General features: G+C 35.6%; 1 protein-coding gene across 1 annotated transcript; it reads right to left on the bottom strand.

Annotated features, from left to right (window-relative positions):
* Positions 1 to 11,267: 11,267 nt before the first annotated feature.
* On the bottom strand, positions 11,268 to 11,851 carry LOC113228664 (uncharacterized abhydrolase domain-containing protein DDB_G0269086-like). Its single transcript, XM_026462020.1, has 3 exons — positions 11,747 to 11,851; positions 11,500 to 11,671; positions 11,268 to 11,458 (listed from the first exon to the last, which is right to left on the bottom strand). Exons 1-3 carry the CDS (start codon positions 11,849 to 11,851, stop codon positions 11,268 to 11,270), a joined length of 468 nt encoding a protein of 155 aa, XP_026317805.1.
* Positions 11,852 to 12,150: the final 299 nt, after the last annotated feature.

Consider the following 12,150-nt stretch of genomic DNA (forward strand, 5'->3'; position numbering starts at 1 on the left):
TGCTTACCTATGAAATAAAGATTATTTTGATTTGATTTGATTTGATCTCTGCTACAATTTATGTAGCATATCAATTCCGACTATATACGGTATAATTTATTCATTTTCTAGTAACATTTTCCTGCAACTTAAGTGTTGGCGTAGCTATCACGTGTAAAAGATTGTGCAAGTTAAGTTTCCAAAGTGGAACTTACGGTGGTCGGAGGTGGCAAGACGGATAGCAAATAAAGACTTATCTGGCACAGACAGATGGAACATAAATTACGACCGCTCGCTTGCTACCACCGGTACCGGGGCCTTTTGAATATACAATTGCTGCTCCAATAGTTCTAACAATTTGTTCGTTTCTGTTTCATAATTTTAGTTGAACTGGTTGATTTCCGTTGAAACTACCTCTAACACCCTTATGTCATTACATTATAGCATATAGTATCCGCAATGTACATACATGACTAGATCCTTACTGTTTACATTGTCGGTACGTACAACAGTAGTAAGACCATGTTTAAGTCTTTGTTCAATTCAATGCAAATTTTTATTTTGACGAATTTCCATGTTGTGTTAGTAAAATATTCCTTATATGAATAAATATTCCTTATTAACCATGTAAGTATAGTTCTAACACACTTGACTTGTCCAGCTATCCATGACATGTATTGGCCGTTCGTCTCTCTAAACCACCAGAGACGCTACCCGCTGCTGAAGCCGTCCAAGAGTGCCTCAGCGAACATTTCCTATGCACTAGAATTAATGTTTGTTTTTAATTAATTTTCTCTCTGTAAAATTCAAAGCACACTTGAGGATTTAGCAGAAAGACAGAGGAGAGCGTAAAGAAAACCCATACTTGCGATTTGCTCACAGTTGCAGAGAGACAATGTATTATTCACAATAAGACTGGCCTTTGTGTTACTCGAGAGAAGCCCAAATAAAATATTAAGAACAAGGTAATCACTTCATTCGCTAAGAAACATTGCATTCCATGAAGAAATGTCTTTCAATGTGGCTACGAGAGAATGTAGGGTGCATTATTTATTAGTTCGCACGAAACTAAAACGTAGTAAACCAACATATGAGGAAATTGTACGCGGCGCAAAACGTCATAAATACTGAGCAGGGGTAGTGCGATCGTTATTATAGTCGGCAGGCGCGCTCGGGCTCGCTGTTAAGAGAGCGGGAACTGTTACAAAATTAACACTTTCCGGCGGCTTTCAGCTGAGTGTGTTTCCAGGACAGAGCTCGAGTGCCGACAGTGGCGGTGCGGTCGGTAGCTCTCGCCTGCCACGATACGCTTCGTTTCTGTTGAGCTCCACACTCTCACGCTATCACTTAAAAATTTAAAAAGCGGATTTAAGTTCCAAACACCCTGCAAAAAACCTTGCACGGTCGTTTTTCTTTTGAATTGTAATATGTACATGTATTTTTGGAGTATGCTTTGTGAAAGGAATTGGCTAATGCGAAAATTATATATGATATGTTTGTATGTATGATACATATAACCATGTATCATACAATTTCATATACATATTACTTAAGTCACTGCATTAAATTATTTTCATTCTTATTTCGTTTCGTTTTATATGTAAATTGATACTGTGAAAATTCGATAATGACGATAATATCGGCTCCTTCACCTTTTCTAGTTCGGTTCATCGATGTATTTTTTTCCTTCTTATGTATATTTTGTAGTCGAAGACTATCGTACTTCTTTCTATTGAACGTTGGAATTTGGCGAATTTATCTCAATGTAAAATCACAAAACGATACGACAGGCACGGCAGAACGCAAGTATTAAATAATTTTCGCTTTACGTCGTTGCTTTTCATAGATTCATTTCAATCGCTAGTATTCGTTGCAGCCGGTGCCAAGTATTACTATATTCAAAGCACTTAAAAATAACAATTAACAGAAAGAATTTACGACTTTACATAGAACTAATTAAACTAAATAATATTAGTACTGCACACTCATCTCTCCCATGGCCTAAAAAATAAATTTTGAATTTTTCAATGATATTTCCATTTCGGTATTCTATTTTAGACTTTCACCTCTCCCAAGGCCTAAAAGACTAAAAATTGAAGTTTTTTTAAATGGGCGAGGCGGTATTTTCCGGCATTGGCTAATGTATTATTATTATTATTATTATCGTATTTATTTTAAACTCTCGCCTCTCCCAAGGCCTAAAGAATTAATTTTGAATTTTACAAATTTTATTATTATTATTATTACTTAACCTAAAAGTGTCTATAAAATTGTTTATATATGTAAGATCCATTTAAAATAAAACCTGATTATCAAGTGTCTCACCTCAAAGCAAAATATTAAACTAAAATCCTAACTACAGCTGCTAATAGGAACTTGTAACGTTTAGAGTCACTAGACTTAATTTGAGTAGAGAAGACTAACTAAATACCTCTAATCTAATGTTCTCCAACTTCAAGTGAGCGCCCGTGTCGTCTGCTGCGGTACTGTTCCGTTGTCGGGCAAGTAATTCGATATGCACCGTCGGTGCGCGCGACGCTGCGACGCTGCAGCGGCGAAATTTAAACAAAGATACCCTGAAATACAAATCGTAGTCAGAGACAAGTACAAACAACATTACCCGGCAGCGCGTCTCGTTGCTCGCTGAAGGTTTCCTGGCTTTCCGAGTCCGCACATTTCGTTCGCGCAATCAGGAAATTAAAGAAGCTTTTCGCCGATGACTCGCCATATAAGAACATCGTTGCTGCTGAAAGGTGACTCTAGCCGCGCTGCAACAAGTCTGACAAGTATTACATAATTGAATGCACTGCTCTGTGATTGGATGGCATGCACGAGCACTGACCAGATTTTACAAACGTTTCTCGCTGTACCCCCATATATTTGTGGGATTAAGTATCACCATGTAATTTAATAACTTTTCAATTTATTTACAGAATGATCAAAATTTTCGTTCTCGTAAAATAAATAATAATGACGCACACGCTAATAGCCCCGCACTAGAGAAACCGAGAGCCATGGACACACACATAGACAAGCACAAATTACACCTAAACTCACGAGAGAAATACTCGTAAATGCAGGCCATATAAATATTTCGCCCGGCCCGGGAATCGAACTCGAGACCTCTGCGTGGCATTCACGGTCCAGCATGGTAACCGTTCGGCCACCGAGGCAGTTTATTATTATTATAAGTTAGATAGTTTAGTGTTATTATAAGCTTACTACGGTAAAACGGTAACTGCTAAAACTTATATGTCTATTCACGAGTAGGAATAGAGGGTGGAATTATTAGCATTACAATTTGAGCTTTCAACGAGCGGTTGCCACCGTGGTGACAGCTGCTTCCGATCCAATTTGCGCGGACGCTTACACGGGTTAATTTGACGACCAACTGTACTCTGTGCTCTCCAAAAAACAGCTTCTCTGATTTTTTTACTTGGAATGCTAACAAACTTCTTAATTAGTTAACCCTCCAGTATATCTCAGTGGCGATATAATTAACTACTTTAACAGTTTAATTCTAAATAATTTGACAACGAACGAATCGTTAATACTTTATATGCCGCAATATGAAACGATTTTTGTGTTTGTTTTATAAGGTAGTCAATATCCGCATGGGAGTTGCCTGGGGGCAGCAGGTCGATTGGATGTTCCGTATTGCGGTTCAGTAAGTGAGCTTTGTTGACGGCCCCGCTTTGTTGGGGCTAGAAGCAGGTTTATTCGCTGCGTTAGTTTGGTTAAACTAGCCATTCGTGCAGTAAATATAATTGAAAATGTTATTTAGAACTTGGTCATGCGTTTACGTTCTTTGTTTGAAAACGAGCAACATGTTGCTCATTCAAATTTACTCAGTAAAACCAAATGGGCCATTATTTAGAAGGCATCGGCCCAGCTTTTGTTGCTCGTCGTTGAGTCCAGCAACCTCATGACAGATTAATTACACCATTTGTCAGCGCCCACTTTCTTTAACACCGTTTTAACTTCATCGCTCTCTCAATTTCCCATTTGTTACAAAAAATACTATTTTATTTGGTTTCTAATTTTCGACTTATTCGAACCTTATAACTAAGTCGGGCGATAGGGATGAATGACAGGGTGTAGCGAGTACGGTTACTTACTTACTTACATTTGGTTCAATAAAATCAAGTTAACTTTATCTCAAACACTCATTTTATTTTGTTAAATCAACTGTTTTTCGGTTGCTGTAATAAAATAGGCCGATCTTCAAAATGGTGACGTAAATAAAGAAAGAAAATAAAAAGGAATTAAATTAATTTGCTACTCCGCGAACCCAGTGAAGGTTAAATCGTGCGACTTTTCTTTTACTGAGAGCCAATTAAAGATCCTCACAAATAAAAATATAATAAGGAATCTGGGTGCTTAATTTACCTTACTTATTTATTTGTAAGTCAATGCTTACTTATTATAAAACATAAAAAAAGAAAAACAAAGAAAAAACCTCAGCTTGTAAGCCTCACTAAGAGTCAAAGAAATGCTCACTGAGTGCTCTCATTGCCGAAATCACACTCGTATTGATCAAAAGTATTACATAAAATGTTGAAATTATTGCTTGCACGTCACATAGACTAGTTTTACCTGTAATTAGTATGGGCCGGGGGTAAAACCAAAAGTGAATCTATAAACATTTGTTTGAGAAAACAAATATATCCGAGAAAAAAAACTTCATTTCCAAAATATTTATTAATTTCCAAATTACATGGTTATAATAATTCTTTATTGCACAAATAAAAGACACGTAAAACACATGTTACAAAGGACATATACAAAAGTGAGCATAACTCTAGAAGAGATCTCTTCCAGCTAACCCTAGCGGTGGTGTAAAAATAAAGTTCGCCTAAAAATAAATGTACCAAAATTTGAGTAAAAAATATAAATGATGATAATAATATACGTATATTATATACCATGTGTATGTATATATATATATATATATATATATATATATATATATACATGGTATACAATAAAATGATATATAAATGATATATATAGGATAATAAAATGTTTTTGTCGACCTTAGTGTCCTAACGATTTTCGGTGTGGGTGTAGTAACTCCCGGTAGGACCAATTTGGGAATTCAACTTTTCTAAATTGGTTCTGGTCTGGGTGCTCTGTAATGCTCCAGAGTGAATTCCTATACTCTGTTGCTCATATTACATGTATTCTCTACTTTGAGATCGGGTATTAGGAGCATAAAAGCACGAAAATACAAACAGATAGGAAGAAGTTTATAAATAATTATGATATATAAGTAGCAGTAGAAAGAACCAATAGGTAAGACCAAAGTTATTTGTATTGAAATATGTTGAATGAAGTAGTAGTAATGGCCAATTGCCATGAGCACTAGAAGATATATCTAATTTGTATCTAATCTAATCTTATTGAAAACAATATTACTTTTTGTTTATACTATATAAAGTTTAAAATGGCGTATTTACGCTTCGGGAATACATCTATTGTCTCAAAAGTTTCGTGTTGTACTCTGTAATTGCTGTGTAGACGGAGGCTATGTGTGGATACAAGTTACTCGCAGAGTTTGAATCTTCCGAAGTATTAATATCGGGGATGAGACATTTTTAATAGCGCATTTCTCTGCCTTTACTGCTGCATTACGTCTGTGGCCTTGCAATTTTAGTAGCAGTAAAGCTTCTTGTGAAAAAGTTCGTCCAATGAAGTACTGCTACTAAACCTATTTCTGCCGCTAAACAGTAATGTGAGTATTACTGCGTTCCGGTTTCGAAGGATAAGGGTGCTGTTGAAATAACAGGCACATAGAATTTATCAGCTTATGTCTCAAGGTGACGGGCACAGAGCAATGCTTTTCATATCAGTGCGTTTAAAAGCTCTGAGCGACATTCGCTGTAATAAATTAAAAGTTAGTTTGTTTCGAAAACAAATATACGCAATTTTATTTATTATTTCGATTATCAGCAAATTTTTATCAATAAATATATGTTAAGGGACAGGTGACAGTGCTAATATATATATATATATAAATCTCCACAAGTAGGTAATATGTAAAAGATAGGTAAAGTAAGGTGTTTGTAAGCAGAAACTAAAACAATATTTTTTTAATGTAAACAATATATTATTTTTCACCTCCCTAGCTCGGAAACGCTTTCTTTTTCATTAGAAATTAGAACTCGACGATGGACGTGGTGCACCTAACTTTATCTTTCGATGAAAAAAAACAATACATAACATACATAAACATAACACTACGCGATTTGTCAAACATTTTTTATGTAATATAAATCCGTCGGTATATTTTATTGTTGACATTAAATTGACGACGATAACTAATTTTGTTTGTTATAGTTAAACTGTTTTTCTTTCATCTACCATTTTCCTCGCTATAGTGAGGTGAAAAGTTGTGAATTTCGCTCGGCAGCAAAGTTCTTTTGCGTCTCGCGCCCTGAAACCCTCACTGCGCTCAAGATTCTTAGGAATCTTAGGGTCGTATTCCAGAACTCTACTCAATGCTCAAATCAGGACTTGAGTATGATTTCAAGCAGAGTTTTTATTCGACAACATTACTCAAGCGTAGAATTTGTAATAGGAGTTCACCTGAGTAACGTCAGAGGAAGTGTCAGTTTGCGTCTTAATTTTAGAACAGTGCTTCGTTTCAGTTTTGCTGTTTACTAAACGGCACTCGACAGTAAAATCTTGTGTTGAGTGTTGTCAAAATCTGTATTTACTTGAGTGAGGTCCTGGTTGCGCTTGAGTACATAATAATCGGCGAAAAAATTAAAACATTACGATGAAACTATTTGAGAATTTTGATCTTTATCTAAATATATCAATGGTGAATATCATACTCAATAGCTTCGGTTCTCGAAAGACCTACAAGACCTGTACGATATGGAGGAACACAGATTTAAACAACAATATAGGTTCAAGATTTGATAAAAAAGTTAATTTAAACTATCATATCAGTTGAGCGATATCAGACAATCGTGGTTACCCAATCGTGCTGAAATACAGATTCTGGTTTGCTTACGTTTGTATGTACGGGATTATTAAAGTTAACGATTCTATTATGGGGAACTGTAGGTACATGTTTTTATTACAATATGATTCCGGAGTGTATGTTAAGATTGCCTAAGTTTAAAACTTACATTGAAAGTAGCTTATAAAACGGCGTTTTCAAGTGTGATATTTTACCAATGGAATAATTGATTATTTGACTTTGACCAACAACCAATCAATCCGGCCGGCCTCGAAGGATTTTTTTCTGAGTGTTCGATCTTTGTATTAATAATTATAACAAACTAGTGGAGTAATTTCACATAAAAATAATTGAATATCAATTCAATAAAAATTTAAATAGAATGTTATAATTTAAACTTCTAAGTTAAAATCTGGGTAGTTTCAATAATACAAGCTTTGTTTTGGTGATAGACATATAAATAATAGCACTGCATTCGTTTAAGAATTTCCAATAGTATTATCGAAGTAATTTAGGAATTATAGCGAACATCGCCGCCACTGTAAGTTTATCATATGCCGTTCGATCAGCGTAACAAATAATTTTCTTTTCCAATAGCAAATTTCAGCGTACCGTATTTGATTTTGACAATGTTAAAATTCTTCCTATGTGAAAGGCAAAGAGAACTGAGGCGATACAATCAATTATTAATAGACAAATACGGATGAATGAACGGAAATAGCATAGAACCATGGATATCCCAACTCAAACTTGAGTGAAGTTCAGCTGAGTACGGCACTGGGTACTATTCAAGAATAAACGAAATTCTTAAGACTTGATTTAATGCTCAAATAATGCTTCGTTGATTGATGATCACGGCGATACTTGAGTCATGTTCTGGAATATGACCCTTAGCATCATTCGCTTACTCAGGTTTCAATACAAGCTTTCGCGTCAAACAACAACTTTGCAGCTTGCATAACAAATAAATATTACATGTTGAGAAATCACAGGTCACACCCACTGTTAAGAGTTTAAATCCAGAAAATATAGTTTCATTATCGATATGTATCAATCGCGAAAACCCAATAACTCAATAACTATGTAGAAACAAACTCGCTGAAAAGTACAGTCTATAAAGCAATTAGGACTTAAAAGCTTCTCTTTAACTCATTTTACACTTAACATTTACTAACTTCTCAAGTTACAAAGTAAAGTGAAAGCATTAAATGATTTATGTAATGATTTCTCTAAACGAAATGAAAAAAAAAAAGGGAAAACACTAGATGATATGTGGGATTCCAGTACGAATAATTTAGAAAACAACCTATCAAGATTGTTCCGGTCCAAATGATATAGTAGGTTTTGTATTGACAACATTACTCTGGTACGCATTTCCTTGGTCCTTTTTTCATTCACGAACTTTTATTAAAACTGTATGTTGTACATTTTTACCGCACCCTAAAACCTTTCGCAGATTAATATCTTGTTCTTTTGTTATGACGCGCTTAACTACACCTCATTAGCCTCGTTGCTCCCCTCTCCATTATTTTGAGACCAGGTAATTGGTAAGTGGCTCTCCCGGGTCAAAACGACCCGGGCCTTCGGGAAGCTTGCGTGCGCACATAGTTTAATACGTAGAGGCTCGTTTGAGACTCATTAATAATAAGTAAATATATTTTTTAAATTTAACTATCTATCTTTTAATTGCCTCTGTGGTCGAACGGTTAGTTACTATGCTGGTCTGCCACGCAGAGGTCCCGGATTCGATTCGCAGGCCGAAAGTAATATTTCTTTGGCCTACAATTATCTTTTTCGTGAGTTTCGGTGTAATTTGTGGTTGTCAATGTGTGTGTGCATGGCACCTGCGATACAGCGTTTCTCTAGTGCGGGGCTATTAGTGTGAGCGCGTTGTAATTGTTGTTTGTTTTTCTTATTTCTTTTTATCTTGTTTGTTGCGCTCAATTTTTACGTTGATAAAATTACTGTGCAGAACTGTCAAAATGTGTTAAAATCAGCTGTGACTTATGACCATGTTTGACACTGCGATATTCTTTTGCAGCCATTGGCCGCGGCGCTCGCGATGCGACAAAAATATGACGTCACGGCGCTTGCAATTTCAGCCATTGTGATAAAATTTTAAAATGACGTTTGTCACTCGAGTTTGAGTGTTATTAATGTTTCTTTTTAAATAATAACAGTACTACCTAGGTAGTTCCAAACTCCTAAAAGTTTGTCGGGATAATTCTATTGCTGACGAGTTTCTGTGTTGTTAATTCATACTCAGTTACAATTAATATTAATATAATAAAATCGTAAAGAAGCTAAATATGTATTTTTACTATCTTAAAGTAACAGTCAGTATTATCTACTGAAATTATGTTACTAAACCTAAAATATCAGTTTTTGTGTCAACTTTTTCTGTTCGTGCGCTGTGCACGCTTATAGTCCTTAATTGTTTCACTGCGCCTGTGACATGAGTTGCCAAGACCCATGTGCCAATTTCACCACCACCCTTATCCTTCAAAACCGGAACGCAGTAACAGTCAATTGGATAAGGTAGCACTACTTCCCTGGACGATATCTTTCACAGGGAGTCTACTGAAACTAAAATCGTTTATTTATCTCAACTCATCAATAAATAAATATAACCTACTTTACACAAAGCGTTTAGTAAGTAACTGACTATAGTGGTGAGAAATGAAAACGTTTGTAGCTCAGCACAATGACGGAGTGTTCTTCAGCGCCGCCGCTGATATTCAGCTACAGCCTGCGATGTTCAAAGTAAGAACTAGCACACATATTTTTCCAGTTCTATGATTTCCAGCAGATTACTAAATATTTAGCACGTGCATATTACATATGTAAAATGCAAACGTTTTTGTAGACGAAAGAACTAATTATTAGTGGCAACGAGCGCATTTTATTTGCAATTCGGTTAGCGCAAACCCGTTTTAGCTCTCGGTGAAACTGACTTAAACAAACTAATTTTTTATTTGCACTGCTTCTTTACGAGTTTCTGAGCTTTTCACACTTTGCACTTTTCACAATGTTGACAAATATTTGGAACGTTTTTTCTATTATCAATGTTAATTTAAAAATAAAACAAGTGACGAGACGAAGAATTCGTACGCCTGGTGGTAAGCGACACTCCTTATGCAATGCCACAAAGAGCTTTGAATCACAAAGATCTGAGGGGTACTGCCACTGCGCCCGTTACCCTGATACATACGTTGACAAGCCCCATGTGCCTGTAGTTTCACCAACTCCCTTACGTTTCAAAACCGGATAATGCTGACATTACTGCTTGTCGGCAGAAATAGTACTTACCTAAACGAACTCTTTCACAAGGAGCTCTACTGCTACAAAATTGTTAATTTTTCTAGTCTCAAATTAAATTAAAAGGTTTGTCAGCTACCCCAGAATTGAAAATTGTGCCTTACTTTGTATATTTATACTACAGTTGTCAGTGATTTCCCTCATTGAATAAGTACTTTGTCTAATTAGTAATTACTATGACCCGGAGGCATCGAGTGTTATCAGAAATCATCGAGTAAACTCATGTGCGGTAAACCATATAATCGAACCAAGATAGCACGTTGATTTTGACAGTTAGGAACATCGACAGAACTTAATAATACAATAGAATAAATAATTGTGAAATTCTAAAAAATAATTATAAATAATCTAAAATTTGTCTCCTCTACGCACACGAACAAGGTTTTTAATTTGGTTAAATACTATTAATAGACTTAATTTAATTTCACATTTTCTGTATTCATACCTTTGGTCCAGAGTCAAAAGCAAGGAATACGTCAAAAGAACTTCTATCACTTGAAATTCTTATAAATAACACTAACTACTTACTTGAAATAAGTTATGTACCTACACGTAAAATTTTATAACTCTCTTCTTTAGCATAAAAAAGTTAACGATTAATTTCGTTAGTAAAATCTATAAATCTCTCTCCTGAAAAATTGTCTTTTCGCAGAAGTGACCTTATTACAACAAAGGTGCGAATTTTTATGAATTTATATTGTTACTTTCTATGCTTTTTTTATTTTAAACCTTGTTCTTCTTTTTGTCCCGCAAACAACCGGGTCGTACTATGCTATATTAGTAAAATTATGTATATTGAAATTGAACGTCTTCTACTTCTACTCGACCGTGGCAGAAATGATATGCGGTAAAAAGTAAATGTTAATTAGATGAAAATAGTCTTAACGGATTTTTTTCAATAAGCTGCAAGAAGCGACATTTCTTAGAGAAATAGAAGGTAAACAAATTAATTGAGCTTGAAAAAAAAGAAAATACAGTTGATCTTTTTTTATTTTTTTGTTTATTCTTCTGCTGCTTCTGTTTCAATTGCTTCTGATGCCTTTTCTCCTGCTGATTCTGCTTCTGTTTCTGCTGCTTCCGTTTCTTTTGCTCCTTCTGCTGATGCTTCTGTTTCTGCTGCTTCAGTTTCAGCCGCTTCTGTCGCATGTGCTGCTGCCGCTTCTACTTCTGGCGTTTCTGTTTCTGCCGCTTCTGTTTCAGCCGCTTTTGCTTCCGTCACTTCTGCTTCTGGCGCGTCTGCTTAGATAGCTCCTGCTTCTGTAGCTTCTGCTGCTTCCGCTTCTGCTGCTGCTGCTTCTTCTGCTGCTCCTTCTTTTGCTGCTTCTGCTCTATTGCTTCTGCTTTTTCTGCTTCTGCTGATTCTTTTGTTTCTGCTTCTGCTTCTGCAGTATCCTCCAACCTCTCCTTCACTTAGTAAACGAAACTATACTATAATTTGAAAAGATTCAATAGATAGGTCAACCGGTTGGAATAACATACTTGCTTAATTTCCAGTTTGAGGCAGTGTACATACACTAGTACAGATGATCGCACGTTGTCGTTCACTGCAAGTGTTTGCGCGCACTGCCCGTTGCCTGTCGTCATCTGAATGGCAATGCGCGTCGACGCGCAGCAGAATTAATTTTTTGGGTTATAAAGCTAAATGTTTAATCATTATTTTCTACAACTAACAAGAGCATTATCTTTAGTACTTCCAGAGTAATAAATTAACAAAAAGTGAAAATGTCACACCTTTAAATCTTATTTTGCGCATTTTCAAAATGTTTGGATTTCTTGTTGGATCATTTTCATTCTAAACGTATGATGTGATTTACTCAAGATACTGACTGCTATATTTAGTGAACACATGTTGTATCAAGTAGTAATATATAAATTAAGCAACA

This window comes from Hyposmocoma kahamanoa, unplaced genomic scaffold, assembly GCF_003589595.1.
Source record: "Hyposmocoma kahamanoa isolate Upper Pololo Valley unplaced genomic scaffold, ASM358959v1 232, whole genome shotgun sequence".
In the NCBI taxonomy this organism is placed as follows: Eukaryota; Metazoa; Arthropoda; class Insecta; order Lepidoptera; family Cosmopterigidae; genus Hyposmocoma; species Hyposmocoma kahamanoa.